Raw genomic sequence first — 26,488 nt, forward strand, 5'->3', positions numbered from 1 at the left:
GGCGATCAATGACAGGCATTTCGCATTGCAGTGCGTATCCATAAAAGTGACCATTAAAGTCCAGTGATGACCCACGTGTCAGTGTGTGTTTGGTCTTGTAATATATGTTGTTCGCATCCGAGCAAAGGATATGCGGCTACTGCCTTGTCTTGCCTGGGGTTTTATGGCTTTCCAATCAAATAATCACAGCAAACGTTTATCGCCTTCACAGAGCTCAGGCTGGCCCAGCACTGGACACCCCGCCAGACACATTCTTATTCATTAGCCTGGCCGGAGCATAAAACGGACACCCTGGCGAAAGGTCCTGGCGAAGCCTCAGGAGTGCCCAGGAAACACGGGCAACAACTACCCACAGGGTCGAATATCCAAACTAATTACTTGGCTTTTTGAGCATAAAACGTAATAAAATTTTTAGCCCGCAGTGCAATGCAGTTAAACACCTAAACATCCAGCCATCTCTTTCCCTTTTGCTATCTCTATCTCTTTCGCTAGATTTCGCATTTAAAATGTTGCATACTTTCGGGAGTGGAGGGAGAAAGTGCTGCCATAAAATTTCCGCCATTAGGAGGCACATTGTTGCCGGCTATTTCTATGATTAATACAAAACTTATTTTTATACATTTTTCCCCCCTTATCCTTTTGCCTCTCCTTGGCAGGACTTAGTCCTCCCAGCTTCCTCTTGTTGCATGATTTACTTATCTCGGCTACTCTCCTTTCCTGGCTCGGTCTTGGCTTCTTGCTCCTTTCGGCCATTTTGCTCGGAGCCATTTGAATTGCACTGTTTTTTATGGCCAACGGACGGAATTCACTGTGGCATACTTTCTGCGGCTAAATACATTTGGATTGCCTGGCTGGCTGGCTCTTGATGCAATTTAAATGATTAAGTATTTTCCTTTTATTTTTTTTTTCTCTGAATAGTGCAACAACTTGTACCGCAGGCTAGGCGAGAAGTGATTTAAATTTTGATGAATTTAATTTCCCAGCAAATGAATTTTTCCCTCGCCGTCAGGCAATTACTGGAGAGGACACCTTTAAGCAATTTCTGTCTTATATAATATATATTTTTTGCGGCCATCCGGAGCAGAAGTTCCATTAATTCTGGCCCATTCATTAATTGAGTCAGTCACTAATTTATAAGCTGCTGTCGGTGTCCACTTTGTTTCTGGTGGCCAGTTTTTGTTTACATTTCGGCACACAGGATAAGATAGGACTGGCCGGGACTGGACAGTGGCTGGACAGGATACCGAGAAGGCCAAGGATACTGACAATGGCAGGAATCATGAAATGTAAACCGAAAAGGAAAACATCAGCAAACAGAAAGCAAAGGAGCCCGGACCAAAAAGGACCGAAATGGACAAGGCAAGACCTCGCGCAAATTACATGTATAATCAAGTGAAGAAATACGAGAGCACATTAATAATCCAGATTCATTAGGACGGGGCCCCAGAGAGGTGAGAGCTGTACACCCAAACGGGCGAACAAACAAATTGCAAATTGCAGCCGGCAAGCAAAAATCGGGAAAAGGAAACCCTGTGGAAAGCCTGTGAAAAAGGGTGGAAAGCCGATGCCAAATGGCAAATTGCTTGGCCAACACTTTTTCTGACCTATGTTTATTCGCTTTTCGCATCGGATTACACAACAATGGGCTCAAAAGTGAGCTAAACAGTGGAACAGGCTTGTATTTATACATTTTTGGTTTTAAAGGATTTAACTTTAAATTCAAGACTTCATAACGCATTCTGGTTATTAGGCATAAGTTATTAAAATCAATATTTTGACTTGTCTTCCTCAAGTAGCTTAAAAGCCAATAATTACCATCTAAGAGTTTATTCCCTCAAGGACTTTAACTGAAGCATATAAACATGTGAGAAGTCACAGGACTCATAACTGGCAAATGGATATTTGTGGATGTTGTCAAATTTAATTAAACGCCACTTTCGGCCGGAGCCATGAATAATCGAGTGCAAATAAAGAGAAAATGAAATTATTTTGAATTTGTCACTGTCGCGGTTTGTTGGCAGTAAGTGGCTGACAGCTTTGCTCTCGGCCTTGGGCAGAGGACTACTGCCTCGACGCACCTCTCACCTGGTTGCCAATGATACGAGGATGCTAGGAGGAGACGCACTCGAAACAAATTGCCACATCCTGGGTGTCTCGTCGCCGCGCCGGTCGTCAGTCTGAGGTCTGTGCACCTTGGCAACCACAGCAATAACCTCGACTTTGCCGCATAAATCTTCATCAGTCAAAGTAAGTAGAACAACAGCGGCAACCACTGTTCCACGGCAAGCCACTGCCACTGCCATGCCCTCACGTCCTTATAGCGGCCTCCTCTTAAAAGGCAGCCCCTTAAGCAATTTGCTGGCATTTCTGGCCAAGGACCTGGGAATCAGTTTCACTTTCGCTTACGTTTTTTATTTATTTATTTTATATTGCGTACCGGCTTTAATTAAAATTTATTTAAATACATTTTTTGGCAATCATTATGCTCGCCAGGATACGCCTTCTGAGCCTCCTGCTCGGCGGTCGTGGCTGGCAAGCGTGGCTGTGCAAGCGTGATTTATAATGAAAAGTTCACAGTCGTCGGGAGCGGTTGGGAGCGCTAACGAAATGCAAACATGCATACTAATTACATTTAAAACCGTCAGCTAAGCCAAGTTAAGCACGAGAATAAATCCTTTTTGGCCCAAGCCGGGTGCGCGGAAAGGCGAGTTATAAAAAAAATGATTACAAGTGTAGGATGTGTAAAGCGGATCGTCCTTTTGCTTCCTGCTCGAGTTCTTACTGTGCTGGGCTGGTGTGCTTGTGTGTGTGTGTGTTGGAGTGTCTCATCCTTTGGAAATTATTTGTAAATGCTGTTTAAAGCCGCCGCTGAGAGGCTTTTCTTTTGCCGCCACTGTTGGTTTTCCCAGCTCCAGTCTTCCATTATCCTGTTTTCCCCCATTCCTCGGCTATTATTTGCATATTTTTACTCCTTTTGAGTGGACTAGTTGTGTCCCGTGGACTTCCTTAGAAGAAGCAATCGCAGTTGGGTCAGCGGAATGAGCAATCTATGCTAATTCAATCCGAGGACTAACCCATAACGAAATATCCCCACCATATTCGAATTTCCAATCTCTCGAATCTCCGTCCGCCACGCGCGCAATCATTCTTATTCAAGAACATTAAGTAGAATTAAATTCCAACACGCCTCTGATGTGGCTAAGAGGGTTTCCTTTTTGCCTTCTCGGAACTCAGAACTGGTCCCGCTTTCACTTTCTTCTCCCATCGTCTGTTTGCACAGCTTTCCCTTCGCATCTTCGGGTTTTAAACAGAATTTCTCAAGCGGCCCCCAAGTCGGCTCACTCCCCCCCGAAGTGCTAATGAAATTATGAGAGTGCGTGTGGAATTTTTTTATGATAATGTATTTAATGAAATGCCATATGGTTGTTTATTAGCATATTAAATATTTACGCTGACAGTGGGAGGCTGCGGCCACCACATCACGTATACGCCCCATCGTCTTCCAAGGGCCTCGAGATTCAACAGAGATTCATTTGTTTCATCGTATTTGCAGTATAAAATGTTAATTAGCTGCATATACATGAATACTTTCTGGTGAATCGTTAGAAGGCATCTGGCCCAGGACCAAGGACCAACAACCAAGGACTTGGGGCAGCTTCCATCTGTTGCTTTAATTTTCTATCTGAGCGATTTAATTAATGGCAACCACCTGACATCCGCACACTGCTCAATAAGACTCTCAATGCCCGAGTGCTTTGGCAAATTTGCGCTTGATTGGTTAATGGCAGATGCGACTTTCGCCGCTGCCTCTCCCCTCTGTTATAGCCTCGGCCTGTTTGGCCGGATCTTTGGGTATCTGCTTAGCAATTACGTGTGTGCCTAAGCTATAAGTACACACACCGATACAAACACGGCTGACAGATGATTAAGCCTGGTAAACATTCACACAAATAGACGTTTCGCTGCTTCACTGCGTTTCAATTATTTCTGCCAGGAGCCTTCGGGGAAAGCAATTTAAAGTTTCTTTAATAGACACCACGCCGAAGGAGCTTAGGGATACGAGCTCTGATCAATAAATCGATGTCTAGCCCATCGATTCGCTCCCTATTTGGATATTCAATTGATGAATATGTGTCACACACATGGCACTCATGCCCAGGCTTGGAAACTAGGCCTGAGTTCTTTACATAATTATTGAACTAAAGAGAGTCCTTTTAGGGGGTTAACCTTTCAAAGTTGAAACAAAAGGAGTATAGATTCATTATATTCTTTAATGAAGTTATTCATTCATTTTATTCAGATGTGGAAGCTGCAGATTTAATGACCATCTTTTTATAATTTTTAATTATGAAAAATTGACTTTAATTAAAATGTATAAATTCATCTCGCAATCCGCATCCTCATGACTGGAAAAATGTGAATATAAATAAGAGCCTCCAAATTGAAAATCATTGCCGACTATCGTAGGTAATATTTCATAGGCTTTTTAAAGTTTTCCTCACTTGGTATTATTTTCCAGTTCTCTCAGGCAAAGTCCTTTTAAATAGGATAAACAGTTATTAACGATCCCTGTTTCTTGCCATGTATCCGCATTTACATGAATATGTATCTGCCTGACAAAAGTAGCAACAAAATTCTGGCAGGAATGCTGGAGATTTAAGCGAGTGATACATCAGCTGCTGGGGTGGAAGGGGCTTCTAGAATTTGTAGGGCTTATGGAGGGAATGAGGACCCGCGGGGTGTGGGGTGGGTACTGGGCCAGGCCTAAAAACGGGTTAATGAAAATGAATGCGACACTCGCAGTCTTCCGACTCGGGCTCAACACTTTTGTCGCTCATACACACATTCTATGTGTGTTGTGCTCCTGTGAGTGAGTGTGTGTGTGTGTGGGTATCCCCTTTCTCTTTCTCTGACAATCGCCCCATCTCTTTCACGTACTGTTTTTGTGCACTTTCCATGGACCTTTTGTGTTTGTCCCGTGGGGGATTTTAACATAATGAATGAATATGAATTTACTGTGACATTTTTAACTGTGGCGATATTTTTCGTGTTGCTGGCTTTTAGGCGCTGGCTCTTTGTTTTCTCGTTTGTCTCGCAGCTTCCGCCAAGTGAGTGCACATAATGCGACCATCCTCAATCCTCATAGACATCCCTACAGCCCTACAGCCCTACAGCTCAACAGCTCTACAGGCCTACACTGAAACACACACTGAGTGTGATATCAATCATTGTGGATTATAAAATGTGCCACTGACTGACTGATGCAGGGACTCCGAAATGAGTCGACGAAAGACCCTCCTCAGTTTTTTGTGCTTGCCACATGCTCTGCCCTCCTCCACCTTTCACCCAGGACACCCTCAGACAGTTGGCAAATGTATCATTAATATATAATGCGCCAAAAAGTATGCAAAACTTTTTGCGCAAAAGCTGTCAACAGACTTCCCAACTCGACTCCCTGCCCGCACATTAAGCGACTTTCGTGGCAGCTAAAAGCCAAAGTGGGATTGGCCTGCGGTCCCATATTGGATTTTTATCTGGCAAGGTTATTAAATGATCCACCCATGGGTTAGGAGTGAGCAGTGGCTGTCGCCCAAGGGGCAAGGACAACGGGAATGAGAAATGAAAGTCCGACACCAGCGCGAAACTGTCAACATTTGCTTAGGAACTTTTGCCACAAGCCGCACACAAATCAACTTTAAGGCCTGCCTCTGTTGCAAGTCAGAAGAACATAAAACTAACAGCCATCGAGGCATGTTAAGCCAACTGCAAATTGCCTCTCGGCTGCAACAGCAACGGCAACGGTGGATGTTGCCACAAAAGAGTGAGCTTATTAACTGCCTGACAACTTTCCTAGCATACATCAGAGCAGTTGCAACACGATGTTGCACAGCGAAAAAAAATAAAAAAAAAGACGCAGTCAGTCAGAAAATAAATGCCCTGTATTTGGAATTTGTAATATAATTCTTATTTCTCAATTCCATGCCCTCGAATAAATTCCACAAAATCTACTTCCAATTGAAATTCCATTTCAGATTTTATTTGCATGAAATGTTTGATTTTAGAATTGTTAAAACTATATTTATTTTTGGCCAAATGTTTGCCATTGTTAGCAGGCAAATAAATGGTAATTCGAATCGTATTTTTTTCCGTGCAAACAAACCAGAAGCTGCACCTGCAGTCGGCTTGTGGTTGCCAACAGAAATAATTAAAAATAATTGCAACCAAGGCAGCAGCAGTAGCAGAAGCAGGAGCAGCAGCAAAAAGTGTTCAAGGAAAGGCATATCTGGCCGGGATATGAAACTGGAATTTCAGGCAAAGTCTGTCTCCAAGCTGTCCTGCCCGTAGTTGTTGCAACAAAATTAATAACTGCACACACACACGCTCACCACATACCCACATACAGCAAAGAAATGTCCTGTCCTGGCTCCCTGTCATTTCTTCGAGCTTTTCTCCTCAGTAGCTATTGTGAGCCGTACATTGCTTGCCAGGACTCAGCCAGGATTCCAACTCAGCAGCTGGGTAATAACAGGAATTGAAGATGGTTTCATATTCTACTTCAATGTGCATGTGACATTACGCATACGCCATGTTGTGCAGCATCAAGTCATGCGGTGTTAAATACTTCCTCAGATTTGAGAAATTTTCCAGCAGCTTCGGCTTCTGGTGCATGTGTTGGGACGACTTCTGAGAACTCCTGCCAGCCTTAATCAAACATTCCAAAACTTACCAAAATTATAATTAAACTTTTTTCCCATAGGATGAACCCCGTACATCCCACATCCTTTGGGCCAGTACACGTGTAGACAATTCTCGGCCCGATAATGGGATGTGGCTTAAGTGCTACATGGACAGGAACAATCATTTAGCAAAAAGGGGAAGAGCCTGCGCTCATCCTGCCACTCAAATATTTTAGATTGTCGCTCAAAGTTCGGGCTGCCAGCCTGCCAACCGGGATGGCGCACACGCAGGACACTACAGGACATTACAGAACTGAACTTGTTGTACATCATAGGCTGGGCCATTCTCTCGGCTTTTAGCTAAGCTTTGCTTATGACCCGGCCAGCAAATTATCAAATCCATCCTACGCACAGTCCTCGGCTGTGGCTGTGGGACATCGGAATCGCCCGAGGATTGGACAGTGTCCTGCCGCCCTGGGAGAGTCATCTAATGTCCGCACGTAGCCCGGTCCAGGGACATCCGCCATCCTCCGGCCCTATCCCTGTGAAATTTAACATATGTGCCCCAATTTGTAAGTGTGTGTCCTGTGTATTTGAGAATTGTGCAATTTTTCAGGCCACACGGACACACACGCCCATCGAGCCCAGGGGATAATCAGATTGAGACCAGATGGGAGGCCAGCGACGGACGGCGGGGCAGCTCCTTGCGGACAAAGAAGCGTTTTCCCTTAGTAGTAGGTTTTCCTTTTGACAAACTTTATTTAATGCCGTAATTTATTGTGAAAACGAGAAATGCGTGGCAGCAAATTGAAACCGAATTGAGGACCGGAAAGGACGAGTCCTGCAAACAGAACAGCCTCTGCTGGAAGGCCCAGCAGTCGGTCATTAGCTGTTTGTACAATTAATATTAAAAGTCAGGAGGCAGCAACAGCAGCAGGAGCATTTCATATTTGCACAAGGTTTCCCTGAGTCAGGACCGATGCCAATATTTGTTCGAATAATTTACAGATGCCGCCAGATGAAAACGCCTCTTAATAACCAAGAGGAAAAATAATATACTTTAAGGTTGGATGTTTGCATACCCTTTAAAGAAGTGGCTTTAATTTACTTTTATAATACTACATAGCTCTAAGCCTGTATCACATCATTTCTCACTCACGTTTCAAAGCCATATAGATACATTTACAAAAAAAGGTGTTTTTGTTAATTTGGCCTCCCTTTTTTAATGCCTCTGTTAATTCATTTTTCTAGGGGATCATTCAAAGAGCCGTCAGAGAACAGCACTCTCAGATAACAAAGCCACCAAACTGCCGCGTATTCCAGCTTAATATTCTCGGGTGCGACAAAACACAAAAAAAGTAGAAGGCGTTATGGGAGTTGGCGCGAAAACAAACATTTAGCCATGGTCGCGCACAATGTCGCGTTTCCGGCGGGGGCGGCCATGTCTGGCTGCGATGCTGTTTTGATCAGCCATTGGGGCGGCTTAATTACAGCGACCAGGCAGGCCGATGGCCCAAAACAGCAGCCAACAAAATGGTCAGAGGCCCCAGACCTGGCGGCAACGAGCCACATAAAAGGATACTTTGCGAGCAGGCGTAAAAAGTTCAATAGATTGCCGGCCGAGCCATGAATGTCAATGAGAAAGGGGGGCCATAGTCGAGCTGAAATATGAAATGAAATTCAAATGTTTATGGGCTGGCAAACGAATTGACCGCATTTTCGGGGTCATCGAGCTAGCAGCCTCGAAGGCCTAGAAACTTTTTCCTTCAATCAGCTGTAATTACCCAGGCTAGACGCAAGCATTCTGCTTCAACCTCATCCTAGCACATTTACAACTGAAATCCAAGTGAGGCAGGACTCGGAGGGAGTCGTGAGTCGCAAACGACCTTTGCCTAGTTTTCGGCATTCGTTTATTACGTATACGCAGCGTCTTCCGCTCTCCTTTTTTTCGCGACCAAGTTTAATTGCTTTCTGCTGTTTTTAACAGCCCACCCAATTGTTACTTTATTGTTGTTGTGGCTGCTGGTATTGCTGCCGCTGCTGGCCACTTGCCAATGCATTTAAACACACACATACTACATGCAGAACAGTATACCTACAACTGCACGCAGTTGCAACGCCGTCGCTGTTGCATATTCAGTGGCAATGCCGGTTGATGCTCTAACAAAAGCCTACTTGAAAGTGTCGAAAGTTTGGTAAAAGTTTTGAAAAAGTATTCTCGAATGTGTTTTGAAGAAAGGATATACGTAATTTCCTGAGCTTAAATAGAGAGATCCCTTGCCTAGATAACTTTTTACCATTGAACTATCTCTAACTTTTACCCAAAAAGTGTATTTAAAACGTCGGCTTTGTACCACAAAAATATTTGCTGCCATTTCGTTTCAGTTTTTCCACCAAAGGACACCGCAAAATTAAGGCAAATGCTTGAGTTCAGTGAACCAAATATGGAACAGTTGTTGGTTGGCTGCTTGCTCGCTTGTATTTTCATTAATTCTTTTTATTTCACTCTCTTTTTATTTTATTGTAGTTGGGGTTTTTTTTTATTTCGTTGGGTGTGTGTTCCGCTTTCCAGAGAAAGCAAATGCGCATAATTGTCGAGACCGAGCCATAAAAATGTAGAACATGACAAGCGGCAATAAATGTTAGTTGGCTGTCAATTCGTGTTCGCAGCTGGATAAACGGTTGAAGTTGTCGGCCAGGAGTGCTCTGCTTTGCGTGGGTTAATTAAGTGCTCCAGGAGCAAACAACTTCAAAACGAGAGGATACTCACACCCCAGGGCATATCAAAGGACTCGAAATCAACTCGTCGGGGGCAGTGGGAAACTTTTTGGCCAACAATGGCTTACGAAACGGGAAATGAAAAACTCTTTGACTATATAAGAGCTCAAAAAAAGGAAATGACACATCAACACAATTGCAAACGGTTAGTATGTGCGACACATATCCCACAGAAAAAAAAAAGGACAAAGGGGGCTGAATGGGGCGTGGATGATAGGAGGATGGGTGGCAAGGCGTTGGGGTGGAGCGGTCCAAGGCGAAATAAATAAATATGACACGCGCGAGCGCATGAGAAATGCGTCAGCCCCCCAGGCGCCGAACGCTGTTGACAAAAATACCAACAACTAAGGCTGAGGAGGAGGCTGGGGCTGAGGCAGTGGAGGCTGCAACAATAACAGACCCACCAGGCAGACATGTACGACAAATAAATAAGGAACAAGTAGTAGCACAAGTGCTGAGGCGATTGACTCGTTGATACCCCTTTTATAGCACAGAGTACAGCAGTGTTTAAAAAAAAAATTAGGGATGCCTCCCATTCAACAATTATTAAACAATTATTTATTAAAAGTGTTAAGTAAAAAATTGAATATCCTAATTGAATATTTATTATTCACCGTTGAAAGCTTAAAAGTGATGGCTGTTTTTATTAAAATCCTTAAATCTATAGCCACATAGTAATAAAGCAAACATCATCATTGATTTATTAAACATAATTTTTATGCATGAAAAGAAGCAATTAATGAAATTGCAATAAAAAATGACCACTAAGACTAATATTTTAATCCGGATCGAAATTGTTTTTGCCATTTGATTGCTTTGTGTATTAAATATCCATCAAAAAGTGCTTTATTTCCGACCCAACTACAGGGTAGCACCTAAATATCCAGCGACGAAAGGATAAGGAGCCAATGCGGCTCAGCTCCGAAATGTCGACGCCTCAGTCCTTTGTCGCTGCTGTGTGATGTGTCTGTGTGAAATATGCTGGAATGACATAGCAATAAAACTGCTACATAGGAGTAGCACGCAGCAACTTTGAGGCAACACAGGCAACAGAGCAAAAGCAAAAGCAACAGCATAGACAATTGTTGGTTGTTTCCTGCTAGTTGGTTGCCTTAAACATGCTTATTTCGGCATCTCTTTCTCAGACGCCATATCCCATCCGATCCTACAGCTCCATTCGTAGTACTCCACCCTTACCCCATATCCCCATCCGTTTGTGTGAGGAATTTTTAATAAAAGCGGCTCAGACAGGCACGAGAAAAGGCGGCTCAGAACAACATCCCATGTAGGTTACTGGCACGCCCCGGGATAAACAGCAACAGCTACAGCTACTGCTACAGAAAAAGCAAAAACAAGACCCAAAACCAAAAGGAAAACTTTGTCCCCAGCACGTGTGACGTGTCCCCGTGTCCCCGTGTTAATAAAACGAATTTTACTTGGGAAATCATTGAGGCCTACACGATTTTTAGAGCCGCGCAACTGGTTTATGTTGCTCCTGTGGATTTATCGACAACTTCAAGGCACCTCGAAGGCACCCACCTCCCATACTCCACAGCGAAACTTATAGCGATAGCGAGTGTATCCTTTTTACGACACTGCCTGTCTGTCTTCGGTCCTGCCTTCCTGTCTGCCCTGAAAGTGTTTTGGTTCACTTTGAGCTGGCACTTTGGCTAAAGGCTTTAAAACCGGGCTGAGCTGGGAGAAAGCGCAGCTGGTGAAGAGTTTTCGATTGTGGAGTGCTTTTTAATAGCCACGTCTTCTGGGGCGCGCTCAAGGCTGTTTGGTGGTCATAAAAGCTGGCAACAGACAATTGAGACCCGGCCATGGACCGTGGAGCCATGGGGAGCCTGGTGGAGAGCCACTCTAGTTTAAGCTAATTTATGACAGCATCTAATTTGGCCGACAATAAACAAAACAATTCGCAGCCATGCTCGGACTCTGAAAATTAGTTGAAATCAAATGCATAAATTTTCCTCTTTCTTGGATGATTCCGTTTTGCCATCGTTTTTGCTTTTGCTTGTGCGCCAGAGTTACGTGACCGAAATAGTTGAGTTTCTGCAGGAAAAACGCTGTGCCAAGTGAATCAAAAAATAATGCCCCCAAAAAACACACATATATAGTATGGATGTACATCCCATACACCCACTACCCAGCCGAATCTTGATTCGAATTCGAGAAAAATAAAAACAATTTTCCGTGTTCTTTTGATGAAAACCTTAAAACAACAAAGAACTCACTCTAGGGGATGAGTGTGGGAAACAACAATTTTGCACACACTCGCATAATACCCCAAAAAACCTTGGCTGTCATATAAATGTCAAATCCATAAGTGTTACGAAGGCAACACCGAAATGTTGGCGGTCTGACCTGCCTAAAAACGTAACCTTAGCAAGAAAAACTTTGGCAAAATAAATGCTTTCGTTGTCAATGACATCTTTTCATATTTTATTTAAAAGAAAATATTTTTATAGAAAAAACCTTGACTCCGAAGTCAAGTACCTGTTAAGAACTTGGGTTTTCTATTAATATACCTTCTAGAGAACATGTTTTCTAAAGTAATCTCTTGCCTCTTGAACCCACATATCTGGTATTCTTTAAATAGAAAAACATACCTCATAAATAATAAAAAGACTAGACAAAAAAGAAACTTCTTGACCAGATCGTAACCCAAATGCCAATTAAATGATTAATGACACCCCATTAAGTTCCGCCGCAAAGCTATCCACTCCTTATGCAAATCAGAGTCTGCTGCCCTTCCGGTTGAACTCTTTCCCACGCATTCGTCTTGGGTTCCAGCGGAACCATATGCCATTAAAATCAACAACAGAGAAAGTTTGTTTCTTCAAGCAGTTTCTTGGAGGAATAAAAAATATGTGTGTGTATTTTTTACCAAAAAAAAAAACATATGTATGAGGGGGAAATCAGGTCGGCCGCCTACGTCCTATTGATAATGTGTGCCTTGGCTGGACTTGGAGAAACCGCCGGGCTTCGGGCTGAATGTTTGTGTGAATAACCTGGACCCGCCGGCAAATAGATCTTACCCTGCCGAATCGAAACCCTCGAGGATGTGCTTTGCATACTTCGAGGCGCCTCGCAGTGCGTGTCTGTGTGTGTGGTGTGTGCGTGATGCCAGGCACTTGTCTGGGCCAATTCCTGGGTTCATTCATCAGTCTGACACTGCTGAATGATGTGCTCCACTGATTGCTAGCCCAGTCCACCCAAAACCCCCCCAAACCACCAATCAATTATTATTATTTTTATCCTCCAGCGCCTGACAACCGCATAACTTGTGCATTAACTGGACTCAACTGGAAATCACGTCTGCTATTATCATATTTTTTTGTCGGTTTGATAATTTCTTTTCGTTTTTAGTGGCACGAGAAATATTTACAAAAATATTTAACAGAAACTGGGTGCGGAAAAAGTCCACTGAATGGCATGGAGTTATGTGCGGAAAAAAGGAAATCGTTTGTTTGCCTTCAATGGCAAACAGCTGTGCAAATATCTGCATTTTAACGTACATCGTAACACCCATACGAACATAAACGTGAAAACCGCAAGGGTAAAATTTATTTATTAATAAACCAACAAACCAAACAACACGAGACCGCGAAGGGACACGATCGAAAAGTTTTATGAATTCATTATGGAAATATGCGTGTGTTTTTATCGAATTTTTCGGTGTCAATTAATCGAGGAAAAAGTGGTAAACAACTTACTATTCAGAACCCAAAAAAAAGGGAGAGCTTCCGTGGAAATTACGAATTTCCACACCAATTATGGAACTATTTGTATCGCTTACGAGAAAAGGGTATATTGGAAATGTGGGACGTATAAAGGGATATTTTTTATTGGTTTTATAAAAGAGATGGGCTTTTTTGGTAAAAGAATCATAAATATTTCTTAAAATTAAACTTAAAACCTTAAATTTTAAGACTTTTCTGTATTCAGAATATATAATATTCGTCACCTGTAATAAGATCAAAGAAAAACCATCATCTCCCGCATATAAAGAACAATTCAGTGGGAAGCCGTCTTGATTGCTTGCCTCTCTGCAGACTTTCAATTGCCAAAATGAGTAATTTTTGTTTGTCTGTGCTTAACCAACTTCAAGTAGCTTTTAGCCAAATGAAATGCCCAGACAGATGCCAGAAGAAAGCCAAGAGCCAAGAAGATGGGCAAAGAGGCAAGCAACTCAAAGGCAAGCAAAGGAAACAATTTGCGCAAAAGTGAATTGCATTCGGAAAGTATTTTATTTGAAAATTACAAAGGGCCGACGAACCGCCAAGGCAAATGATGGAAAATTATATAAAAATGCAATTTGCAGTTTACTGAAATGACAGACCCGGCCAGCCGGCAGGGCAAGGCAAACAGAGGGCTGGAAAAGCGGAAAGCTGGAAATTGAAAACAGAACACTGAGACCATACACAGGCACAGAGTCCTGAGTACAGACAACTAAAACCCGAAACCAAAAACTAAAAAGCCAAGCCCACTGGCACTAGTTTCGTGTGTCAACTGCCACATGCAACGCAGAGGCAGAGGCGGAGGCTGAGGCTGGAGGAGAGGCAGCTGCAACATCAACAGCAACTGCAGCCAGGAGCGTTTCGACCCTGACCAAGCTTCAACAGCATTTTCCAAGTGTCTGCCGCTCGTTAGTATTTGTTATTCGTTTTTTATTATATTTTTTGCAGTTGCAGTCCCACATTTCTATCTCAGCTGCGCGCTTCTAGTATTTGATGCATTGAAAGTGAGATTTTTGCCCTACTGTTGCAAAGTATTATATAAAATGTTTGCCCTGCCCACTCACTCGCCAACACATCGCACATCTCACATGTGGCATATATGTATCGCACATTGCATGTGGCAGGACGCAGGACACACTTTGAGGTTGAATGGTTGGATGGTTGAATGTTTGTCCATTCATTCTCGCAGGCCCTTCACCCACTCGCTGGGCCAACCTTGACGCCTGCGAATCTAGGACTAGGACTAGGACTCTGCCCAGGACCTTTCAGGCTGCTGGAGCTGGCATTAAATGCTTTCACCTTTTGACTCCTCGAGACAAAAAGGTTAACTTCTCCCCGTCTGATGCGGAATTAAAATTCTTAGCACAAAAATTAAAGAATTTCAATTCGCATTCTTCCCCCCAACTTTTCGCGGACTTTCCCCCCTATTTTCTTTTGGGGTTTTTCCGGGAAATTGGAAGGGAAATCCTAGGCGACAAACGAAAACCTTCGAGAGGGGGGTCGCCCAATTGCTTTGGGGCGTTGCGGGGCTTGGCGGCAATTAGAGCTCAGCAACCGGGGACGGGTGCAAACAAATTAAATTTAATTAGAAATTAAATGAAAATAAATTGGATTATTTAATTAAAAAGCCCGATGCCGACGCCGACGCCGAGGCTGACTTACCTCGAAGCAGAACCATCGACAGCAGCAGCATCCAGCCGATGAGCCAGTTGAGTAATCCGAAATTGGCTCTGGATGGCAGGGACATCGCACTCATTCTGTGTCTGCTGCTGTATCCTCAATATCTGTGGTTGTTATCCGGCAACTTTATTGTTATTACGCTTGTACTCCTCGGCACGCGATCCGCCAACACTCGGTGGTGGGGGGTGAGACGGTTGCTGGGGACAGGACTTTGTTGGTCAACTAACGATTCCGTCAAATTAGTGCCGGGAAAAACTCTCGGTTCTAAGCTCTGCCTGGGGACCAATGAAAGTGTTTCCTCTGCACGGTTTTTACTTTTACTTTATATTTTATTTTATTCTTTTTTTGTGTTCTTTTTCACTTAAACGTTTTCCCTTTTTCTGGTTTTTTAGCTACACAGTGTGAGTTTTGCACAAATTCTTCTCCTTTCACTTGAAAAAGATCTAAAGCCCCTTACAGAGCCGCTAAATAGGAGCTACTTGATTTATCGCACGGTTTCCACTCTAGTTTAACTTTTGTGTATTTTTGCGGCCTGGGTCCGTTGGGTGGGGTGGTTCAACTCATTATGGGGCTTATGCACGTGGCTATTGCATTTTAATCGCCCGTCATTAATTCGCCATTAACACGCAGGGCCCTCGACTCATTAGGCCTTTTTTTCTCAGCCCAAAAAAACACTTTCCACAAAGAAGTCCGGTGGCTAGTAGCTCGCGTCACATAAATCAGAAACACGTGCTTTGCTTTCGAGTTGCAGAATGAAACTGACTGTGTGGCGGACGGTGGTCGGGTCGCCACCAGCGAAACGAATGCCACATAGTCCTCGGCTGCTGCTCGGTTTTGGGCCACCTTTTTTGGCTTTCGGCTCCGGGCTAAGAGCGAGCCCCAAAGAGAGAAAGGCCACGAGGCGGGTGGTGAGTGGGTGGGTGGCTGATGGGGACTTTTGAGCCTGCTCGGGTTATTGGAGCACGAAATTGCCAAGAATCTTGGAGTGGAGCTATTAAGACTCTTTGTTTGTTTATTGCAAGTCCTCGATTGAGCTTATTGAAGTATATTTTATTTATATTATTTTTTTCAGCTTGCATGCTGGTGGATAAACATAAAAAATTAATATTTAGATATATAAGCTTTTCTTGAGACGAAATTAAAATATTTTCAGCGTATATGTTGTGTTTTCAAATGTTTATTTTGATTTCAAATGGCGTTAAATGTTTATTTTGATTTGCCACCTACGTAGATTCCTTAATTTGTTTGTAAACAAATATTTTTCCTTTGATTTCTAACGTATGTAAGACCTGTTTAATTTTAAATAAAATAAACTTTAAAACTAAACTCAAAAAACAATACAAAAACTAAGAAATTACATCCTGGCATAGGTCAGTTAAATGAACGTATAAGACCCTCTCCTGACTCTTATACAAGTGAAAGCCAAAGAGAAAATATCCCTGAGTGAAAGTTACTTCCGGTAAAGTGTGACTTGGTTCCACTGCATATTCTCTTCAGTTCAATTGACCAGCAAAAAATTCATTTTTAATTAATGCTTGTAATTACCCAGTTTTAGCTTCGACTCCCTCCTTTTTTGGTGGTTTTTATTATTCGGAAACAAAACCCTATCGACTCCCAACCTCTCCGCACAAAGAACAAGCACACACGAGAATTTCAATCAATTTGCAAAACTTTTAATTACAAGTCAATTTAATTTTAAACAAACAAACAGATCAAATGCACTCGATAGATGGCCTCGATTCTGGATGTGCCCACACCCTCGATTGGTCAAGCCGAAGCGTTTAAATCAATTAAATTAATTAGCGACTGTGAAATATATTTGCAGATTGGTAAAACTTTTTTCCAACTGATTATATTTAATTAATTGGCCCAGCTTTTGGCTTTCCCAGCTTACGACAGACTCCACAGCCGTATAGACTGTTGTGCAATCGACTTGCGGGCTTATAAATACCCCGCAACCAAGGTCGTCGCAATTAGCGCCCCAAAAAGCGATTATTCCCATTCGATAGCCAACCGATCTGGGGATGGCGACGGAGACGGCCAAGATGGCGATTGGGCTGGGCGGTGGTGGCACGTGTCAATCGCAAGCCGATTATAGATAAAATTAAAGGCGAAAAAGGCAAAATCAGTAAACTTTTTAATTGAAACAATTTGTAAAATGTTGCCCAATACCCAGACCCACCAAAAATAAAGAACAGACAAACTTTCAGGTCTCGCTTTTAATCTTCGTCTTCGGAGCCTTGAGCGCTCAATTCACCTAACAGGAGCTTTTCCCTAAGCTGGAATCCTGCCTCCTGCCTTGCGTGATTTCTTTATTGAATTACTCGGCTGCTTTAACAGCGGGGGCGTGCCAAAAACTGAACAAAAATATCGCTATTGATTTTCTATATTGACAAAAAACAAAAAAAAAAAGAATTTTGGAAAAAATCTGGCTCGGTTTATGTTTCTAGCTTCGTTTGCCAAATCATTATTCCAATCAGAGACGCACGCGCGACTCACAATTGGATTTCGATTCGGCTATGGATCCGGGTGGGTCGGAGGTCGAGGGTTTGAGTGAGCTGAGCTGAGCAAACAAATCAAAAATCTATTAAGGCGTGCGATGCGGCATATTCCGGCTCAGCCGATATCCTTTGCGGTCACGTGTCGCACGAAGATGCAATCGCACACTCAGCAAAATATAAGCTTTAACTGGCAGACAATACCTGAAAAAAGTTAAAGATATTTTGGTTATTTTTTTTGTTAAGAAGACAAGTCTGAATAGACTTCGATTGTAATTTAATATTATTAGACTTCATGTCTACAAAGTTTGCTAAACATTCTGAGAAAAAGAATAAAAAGTAAGACAAGCAAAACTTTTAATTGTGAAATGTAATATGCACCTTAATGTTTAATTAACTGGCTCCTATTTCAACAATTATAAATGAAAAATATACTTATATTTTAATACTAATACTACTCAAATATTTCAAGTGTAATTGTATCTTTCGAATCCTGTTGACATCAGTGCATAAGTACCACCCTCATCCTCACCCTCGTCGCTGTAGCGATGCAGGAGATGGAGTTGGAGCTTAACCCAGAGATGGCTTCATTAGGAGTGCAGCGGTGAAAGTGATGACCCTTTGGGGGGGATCCATAACCGAGAAGGTCCCAGGACCGAGGGTGGCAAGTGCCATTAATTGAAATGCCAAGCAACAGCTCGTCAGGGCAACGAGGCGTGGCCAAATTACAGCCGCACAGACACGCGTGTCCGCCACATCCGCCCAACCACCACATCCCCCCCCAAAGTGTTTATACTTTTGAGATGATTTTGATTTCGAGTGTATGTTTGTGAGTGTATGTGTGTGTGCGTGTACGGTGTGCGTGTTACCCGCTCTCCAGGGGAGGCCTATAAAACAAAGGAAACCAAAGCAAGGCAAACAATCGCGAAGGAAAAGAAATGAGCGGCACTGCAATAAAAATCAAACCCGCATAATTTAACACAAGTGCGAGCTCTTCACAGCTGATTCTTGGCCACGGGGGAGGCAAAAATGGGGCTGGTTACACAGAGAGAAATTATACAACTATAATTGGAGGTGGATGGAGGAAGAAGTTTCAATTGTAATAAGGCTTAAAAGGCTTTAATAATGTTTTTTTAATTAGAATCCTTATAGTCCTTGGCAAAAATGGGGCTGGTTACACAGAGAGAAATTATACAACTATAATTGGAGGTGGATGGAGGAAGAAGTTTCAATTGTAATAAGGCTTAAAAGGCTTTAATAATGTTTTTTTAATTAGAATCCTTATAGTCCTTGTCTTGATCTACCTTTGTAGTTTTTCTCAGTGCTTGAAGGCATGTGTGACAACACTCAATCCCCTTGCAAAACATCTCAATTATTTGTTGGCTTTGGGACGCCACCGCTCGCCCACCCCAGCCTCGCACTTTCGCACTGTCCTGCCCCACAGCAGCAGCAGGGAGCAGAAGGCGATTTTATTATCAGAAGCAAGAGCAGCAGCTACAACATCAACATTAACATTTAAAACAATTTTCAATGCTGTAAAAATAACTGTAAAAATGCCTGGAAAGGAGCAGAAAAAGCCAGAAGGAAAACAAATAACAACAAAAACAGGAGCAGGGCAAGAGCCGGAGCAGGAGCGTTAACTATTTGTATTTCTTGGCATACAATTCACACGCCTGCATACTTAATGCCAGCAGCAACCACAAGGACCAAGGAAACAGGAACAGCATATTCGCCAGGACCTCTGGCCCTGCTGCCCCTTCCGCCCCGTCTTCTGTTACCCTCTTCCTGCCACCCCCGAACGTAATTGTGGAAAATCACAAGGGGGTGCCGACCAAGTAAGCCACACAACAGTTTTTCTTATCGCTCAAATGTCATCGACTGTCGGCAGTTTTTGGCTTTAGCTTTCGCTTTCGCTTTGGGTTTGACTTCAGTTTTTGGCTTTACGTTAGCCGAGCAACCCCTCTGGCCTTAAGCCCACTCGCCACCCGCCCCACTCCGCCCAAAAAGGGCGTTCGTTTGTGAAATTCTAGCCATACCCGGGGGCGGCACTTGCGGCATTTAGTTAGTAATTTAGCGCATTTAGTACGCAATTTCGACCAAGCTGGAGGAGGTTAAAGGGGGCGGGGAGGTGGTGATAGCCGGAGAGCTCCAACTGCTCTACTGGGGTCACGGCCTTGGTCATTAAGCCAGCTTTCTCGACGATGGTAAAGTGCACAATAATTGTAGTTTTGCCGCTGATTCGCTCATGAATATGTGTACACATTTACATACAAGCCAAAGGACTTTTCTACAGTCAAATATCTGTAAGTTGAACTCTCTTAAATTGGTTATTGATTACAGTACAAGTTGCTTAAATTATAGAGTCAAACAATTTAGGGGGACTACTGGATTACGACTCTCTTCTAAAGGTCAACATGGAACAATGACATTTTCGGAATGAGTTCATAGTCCTTCCATTTTTTATTCGATTAGGAGTTAATATTTAAGCTATATCCCAATAGACTTATTAAAGATAGTATTAAAGATAGTTTTTTCTACAAATATAAATAATATGTGCATCTAATTTTTTCGATAATTTTCTATTACATGATATTCTACTGTACACTTTCTAAAGAACACCCTGAGATTCCTTTTATAGCCTTTGAAAGCGTTAAAGCCTAGAGATAATTTGAGTTTGAGGTTTGGTATAGTTTTTCCTTAGTCCTTTGCCTTCTTAAACCTCTTTCCCCAACTCTGAAAGGACTTTTAACGCATTAACATAAATAATAAATATTCCCTAATGCAATTCTGATTCCAGCAATGACACAGACAGGTTTCGGGTTCAGACAATAACATAAACACTGCACTGGCTCGCCGAGAAAGGAGATTCAAAGTTAATAGTTTGCCTGGGCAGGGTCCAGGGTTGAGGTCCTTTGGCCACATAAATTTCTCATCAAAATCAATATCTGGACTCTGGCAGAACTGTGGAATATGGGTAAATGGTGGCCATTGACATTGGCTAGTGTTAAAGTTAATAAATTGTGGCCAAGGAGGATTTATGTGGTCGGGCGCTGCCCTCGACGGCAATGACATTTCAATGTTTACATAAGGATCCGGCCAGAAAGAGATTGGGCCGAGGAGGGGATTACGGGTAAGGGGTAGGCAGGCTGCGTGCGTGGCTGATTGTATTAATAACCATCCTGACACTGCGATATGCGTGACGGTGCGAATTCCCACACCGAAAACAATATTTTCCTTCCCAACCCAAGCGAACTTAAAGGGCTCTCCAAAAAATATATTTTTGTATTAAATAAAAATGTTCCTTCCAATACTAAGTCACCCTTTAAGTCTCTCAGTGCATTACACATATGAAAAAGTCTGGACTTAAAAGCAAAACCTACTTCCTTTAGGCCACAGAGTGCATGTCAGAAAATCATAAAATATGTCAATCCCGAAATTTCCACAAGTCATTCGACCATTAATAGTGAAATCCCGCCCACCCAACGGCAAGCAGAACAATTAAAATTTAATAAACTAATTGAAATCAATAAATACGTCAAGTTAAAGTAATGTCAGATGGCTTTTACCTTTAAGCCTTGGCAGTTGAGGTTTCAGATTGCCAATTCCAGTCAATTGAAAACGAGGAAGAATTTAAAGTCCATGTCACTTTAATAAAACAATTTCAAAACTTATTTCTTTGGGGTTTTTGAATGTCGGATAGATTTACGAAGTCTGTAAGACCTAGTACTTAAAGTTCCAGGTCTGATCTCCACCTGACGCCGTCTTCGGATCCCCAGTTTTGATCCCAAAACAATGCAGGTCTTCGCATTGGAGGTTGTGGTAGGGGTAGAAAACGTAGGTCCAGCGGTACTTGTGTAAGTAACATCAGTAGTTGACGATGGACTTGACCCGTATGTGGTCGATCCAGTTGGCGTAGAAGTTTGTCGCCACTCTCCCGAGGGATCTACACTATCATCGTGTTTATCGTTGCTCCTGCCATTGATAATATCGCCATCGACACTCCGGCTGTCGAAGCAAATTTCCTGAGCTGTGCCACTGCTACTGGAAGTGGTCGATGACGAGGTGGAGTTCAGTAGGCTCGTGAGGTACTCGATGGTGACGTTTGAGGTAACCACATCGAAGAGAATGGAGCCGCCAATACCCTTCACAACTCCCAGAGCAAGTCCACTAAGACCCGTCAAACCGGAGACTACGGATTTTCCAGCCGGACTATAGGCTCCAATGCTGGATTCGTCGAGAGCATTTCTCAGCTCCCCAGCTGACAGTGGACGGATGGAGAGTCGCCGAGCTATACGGATAGTTTGTATAAATCTATAGATTTTTATAATTCTTGGAGGAGACACTTTCACTCTTTAATTTTACCTTCAGTCCCGACTATGAAAATAAACAAGGAAAGTATTGCTATTCTGAAAAGCTTCATCTTAGCTATGATCTTTCGCGAGGTATTGTTGAAACCAAACTGAAAGCGCCTTCCAATTCCCTTTCACTTTTAAGGTTGATCGCTTGTCAAAGAAAGTTTGAAATTTTGCATACATTTCTAAAAGATACAACAAAAATTCTTTGACCTCACAAAAGGTTATAACCCAAAAACAGGTTTTAATAATTTAAAACTGTTGCTACGGGAAATATTTTTACAAAATTTGAGTTTCTAAGTTACCTTGGTCAATAAAAATAATATTGTTCCTTAAGAATTGTAGATCAATGATTTTAATAAATATAATATAATAATAAAAGTCAATAAATAGTCTTAACTATAAACTAATTCTAAGTGAAGTTTATTCAATGCCTTCGGAATCTGCGGTTTGGATGCCGATGAGACCTGCGGCGTCTAGGGGACTCAGATCGTAGAGTTCCGGATCGAATATACAGTTGACGTCGTCGCCGAGAACCCTTCGATCCCAAAACAATGCAAGTAATGCCCGATGACCCTGAGGTCATCGTGCCAGTTCCGGAGTCGGTGGATGTATTTTGTCTCCACTGTCCATCGTCCACTGGCTCACTATAATCATATGCATCAACCTCATCGTTGCTCCTGCCATTAATAATATCGCCATCGACACTCCGACTGTTGAAGCAAATTTCCTGGGCGGTGCCACTGCTACTGGAAGTGCTCGATGACGAGGTGGTGTTCAGTAGGCTCGTGAGGTACTCGATGGTGACGTTTGAGGTAACCACATCGAAGAGAATGGAGCCGCCGATACCTTTCACCACTCCCAAAGCAAGCCCCCCAAGACCCGTCAATCCCGATACCACGGACTTTCCAGCAGGAGTATCTGCCCCTATTCCGGATTCCTCGAGGGCATCCCTTAGCTCCCAAGTTGACAGTGGACGAAGAGCGAGGCGGCGAGCTGCCAAAAGATTAGATATTGACCAGTTAGGGCACTATGTTCTCAATCACTTATATCTCTTTAGAAATATCATATTGTATTCACTTTCACTCTATCACGACTCACCTTCAGCTCCAGCAAAAAAATACACTGTAAGGATAACTAGGCAAACTGCCACATTCCCGGACGACTTCATCTTTGGGGCGATCTCACGCACAATCTCGCTGAAATCTAACTGAAGAAACTCTTGCGTTCTGTTTGACTTTTATGCGTGACGCCAGGGCAAAGAAAGTTTCATATTTTGCATATGCAAATCGAAAAATTCCAATGAAAAATACCACAAGATCTGACCTCTGACAGAGCAGCGGCCCTTAAACTGGTTTTGCTAAAATTATAATTTATTGATGGCTCTATTTAATTCTGTGCTTGATAAATGATACAGGTTACATCAGCATTGGGTCCTTGGAGAACGTTTTGTTCCTTATTGTCGAAGTAAACCTCAGAACCCTCCATGTTAAAGCATACCTCTCGAAAGGATACACTATTTCCTGTGACCTGATTCTCTTCCGTTTCCGTAATATTGGCAGTTATGACATCGTATATGAAAACAGCAGTAAGGGCTTTTCCCAATCCAATAGCGAATCCCGCCAAGCCAGCAATGCCACTGGACACCGATCGAGGGTTTTCCAAATCCTTCATCTCTAGGGACTTAAGCGGTCGAAAATCCAGACGTCTTGCTAAAAATATGATATGAATTAGTTATTGAATTCTATGTGGTATTATCAGTATTATTACCCGAGGGGTTTTCAAAAAAATTTAAAAGAACTATGAAGCCCAGAAAGAGCGACCTCCTCCACATGTGGTTCCTGCTCATCTTTCAGAAGCACAACAAACTTGGCCCATGACTTTAACATTGATTTATACCACTTTTAATAAGAACTCATTTGCATAAAAACTAATCACTGCCAGTGCCAGCAGCAATCACTCAACATTGACGTTCATTTGTTTTTAAAAGCAGGCAGATTTCTTTGTTATTAATATTCTTTCTTTTCATTTTTTCTTTGCCAATCAAGCACTTTCACTTTGGTTGATATGAATATGGAAACTGGCCAAATGAGCAGCAACGAAGGCGAAAGCAAAACCTGATGTGGGATTAGCATTTATCACAACACACGCCGGGGGGTTAAATAAAAAAAAAAACTAAACATACATTCTCGGAGATGACCTGGCCATTAAACGGGGTCACAAGGTGCTCCACCTGACGGCCCAATCTGGGGAATCTTATGTAACCTTTAGGTTCTGGTTTCGCAAGTGAAATTCTTTGTCGAAAATAGTAACAAATGAAAATTAGTAAATACATACCATAATGATCTAATACATCTATTTCTAAATTACTTTATTTTGGACAATATTAAATGTAGACCCGCCTGGGGTTAGATGTCCTATAAATCGGGTTTTGGTAGTTGACCTTTTTTTCCCCCATTCTTTGTGTGTTGACTATAAATTCAGATTTTGTGGCTCGGCGGAAGTATTAAGCTGATTTTATGGCTTACAACTGCATACTTAAATCTGTTTCCAGGCCAAATCCGAGCTTGATAGGACCAGGGGGGCTGCTGGGAGGACTATCTATTCCTAGCTCCGATTTGGCAAGCGATACGCAGGCGGTCGCTGGCTCGGTCGGTCCCAGGGTGCACTTTTATTTGCCACGTACAACTTGTGAATGGCCGGGCAAAGTGGCGCATAAAAAGTTTTAGTTGCAGCTTTGTCAGACATTTGCTTTTTAAAATGGCTTAAGGCTGACATCTGCCAATTGGCGGGGAAGTTTCTGGCTTTCGGCTCCCTCCCCGGGGGAGGTACGTAAAATCCAACTCCTCCTTATCTCATTGCTGGCTTTTCCTGGGGGGGTATGTCATCCGAAAAAAAGGCAACAGCTGGGCTGCAACAAGTGAGATGCCAGCAATGAATACTGAGCTGTCTGCGCACGCGAACAATGCCACATCAGCAACATCATTAGCATCATTATGCCCCATATCCATCCTGGGATGTCGCAGCCCGCCCCGCGAGGCAGCGGGCGTTGTGCATAATGCCATTTGCAGCTCATTAATCAGTTCTGACGCACGTCGGGCTCAAGTCAATGGGACGCAAGGAAAGTCGACGTTGGCCAGGGAACGTGCAACATAATCGGATTGCCAGCCCATCGACGCAACGCCAAGGGAATGGATTAATCAAAGAGCACTTTTCATCCGGCATCTGCGAATATTATGTTTCACATAATTATTGAATCAAAATGCAAGCATTCAGGTTTAAGCAAATCTATGTAGCTATTATGACTTATTTCAGAATTTAACTCCAACCCTATGGAATTCTGGGCATCTGTGCAACTTCTGCACTGTTGCAGGTTCAACAAGATGACTTTTGTGGGCCAGAAGCTGCAGCACAATGGGCAGCAAAAAATGGTGGCAGGCTGAAGGCGGCAGGCAGCACATAATTTCATCGTTTTTTGCTGGTTTTATGTGGCACGGCTGAGTGGATTTTATGCTGTGCAGCAGGCAGCAAGCAGCCCAGTGCCACACAAATGAACATGCAGCGCGGAAAAGATGCGAAAAGATAGCGAGTGGCATGGCAAAAGGAGCCGGGCTCGCATTTCAGCAGCTGGGCGAGATAAAGCAGCCGCGATGATAACCCTTGACTATAAACATATATATGTATCTTATGTATTACAAACGCATAAACTTTATGCATAACACAATTTATAAAAAGGGCCAAGGAGTGGGAGAAGAAGTTGAGTTACTTGGGACCATTTGCTCGTTAACATTAAATACTTCTGGTTGGGGCATGGGCGTCCTATAAAGTCATCATTTTTTTGAGGAATGGGAATAAAAACCAACTAAAGAAAGAAACGAGATTGTACTATTTTTAAAGCAAGCTTTTAATAACTAAGTGATACTATGCATATTTGATATCCCCCTTGACCCACGCCTCTGGTCGAAAAAGAAGACAGTGCTGACTATTGCCTTATCACAGGACTTTGATGTCAGGACATTCGAGCGTTTGATGGGCCACCGCTTAAGGATACTTGATATTTCCAATCAATGCAGGCCCATTGCCTCCGAAATGGCCAAATACGGTTATAAGTTGCATCAAATGTTGATGGCTCCATTGTGATCCCAGCGCTTTTTTCCTTTATTTATGACGGGATTTATGGGCCCTGAAAGGGGGAACCGCCCGGACAGACCCCGACCACACTGTTCTCCCGGGGTCAACTCCCGGGTCTAATTGTGAGAACAAGAACATGCGTGGTCGGTTCAAGAACAGAACGTTAGTTAGCTTACCGCCATAAATCATTCTTTATTTCACTCACGCACACCATCCAAAATGAATGGGCCAGGACATTAGCACCTTCTTGGCCAGCAAATCAAGTCCTGGGAACGGCTCTGTCTGTGTATGGGTGTGTGTGTGTGCCTGTGTATGTGCGTGGGCAGTAATTAATTATGGTGTTATTTAATTTAATTGTGTGCGGCATTAGGAGGCACTCACTCGGCCAAGTGCCTACAAATGGGATTTCTTTGTTAGAGGGTGCGTAGTATTTTAAATTCCAAATAAAACGGAAGGTTTTTAGATATATTTTAATTGATTTAATTGTACCTAAACAGTCTATCTAAATCACCTATTAGCTATAATTTTGAACACATATACAGAATTACAAATATTTTTCTATAAATACCATTTGAAATCAAAATAAATTAATCATTAAGCTGCTGGGCTGGCAGTTATATTTGCCGTCA

General features: G+C 42.8%; 3 protein-coding genes across 3 annotated transcripts in view; all 3 read right to left on the reverse strand.

The window, feature by feature from the left end:
- The window catches only part of dpr1 (defective proboscis extension response 1), a 45,628-nt gene extending 30,004 nt beyond the window's left edge, over positions 1-15,624 (reverse strand). Inside the window, exon 1 of the mRNA XM_017238402.2 lies at positions 14,861-15,624. Coding sequence (XP_017093891.2) covers positions 14,861-14,954 — 94 coding nt within the window. The 5' untranslated portion in view covers positions 14,955-15,624. The remainder of the gene's footprint in view (positions 1-14,860) is intronic.
- Positions 15,625-21,044: 5,420 nt separating this feature from the next.
- Positions 21,045-21,796, reverse strand: LOC108122956 (uncharacterized). The gene is made up of 2 exons (XM_017237814.2): positions 21,739-21,796; positions 21,045-21,664 (listed from the first exon to the last, which is right to left on the reverse strand). The coding sequence occupies exons 1-2, from the start codon at positions 21,794-21,796 to the stop codon at positions 21,045-21,047; spliced, it is 678 nt and encodes a 225-aa protein (XP_017093303.2).
- A 359-nt stretch (positions 21,797-22,155) lies between these two features.
- Positions 22,156-23,402, reverse strand: LOC108123085 (uncharacterized). Its single transcript, XM_043211104.1, has 2 exons — positions 23,144-23,402; positions 22,156-22,724 (listed from the first exon to the last, which is right to left on the reverse strand). The coding sequence occupies exons 1-2, from the start codon at positions 23,400-23,402 to the stop codon at positions 22,156-22,158; spliced, it is 828 nt and encodes a 275-aa protein (XP_043067039.1).
- Between the last annotated feature and the right edge of the window lie 3,086 nt (positions 23,403-26,488).

This window comes from Drosophila bipectinata, chromosome 2R (assembly GCF_030179905.1).
Source record: "Drosophila bipectinata strain 14024-0381.07 chromosome 2R, DbipHiC1v2, whole genome shotgun sequence".
Lineage (NCBI taxonomy): Eukaryota > Metazoa > Arthropoda > Insecta > Diptera > Drosophilidae > Drosophila > Drosophila bipectinata.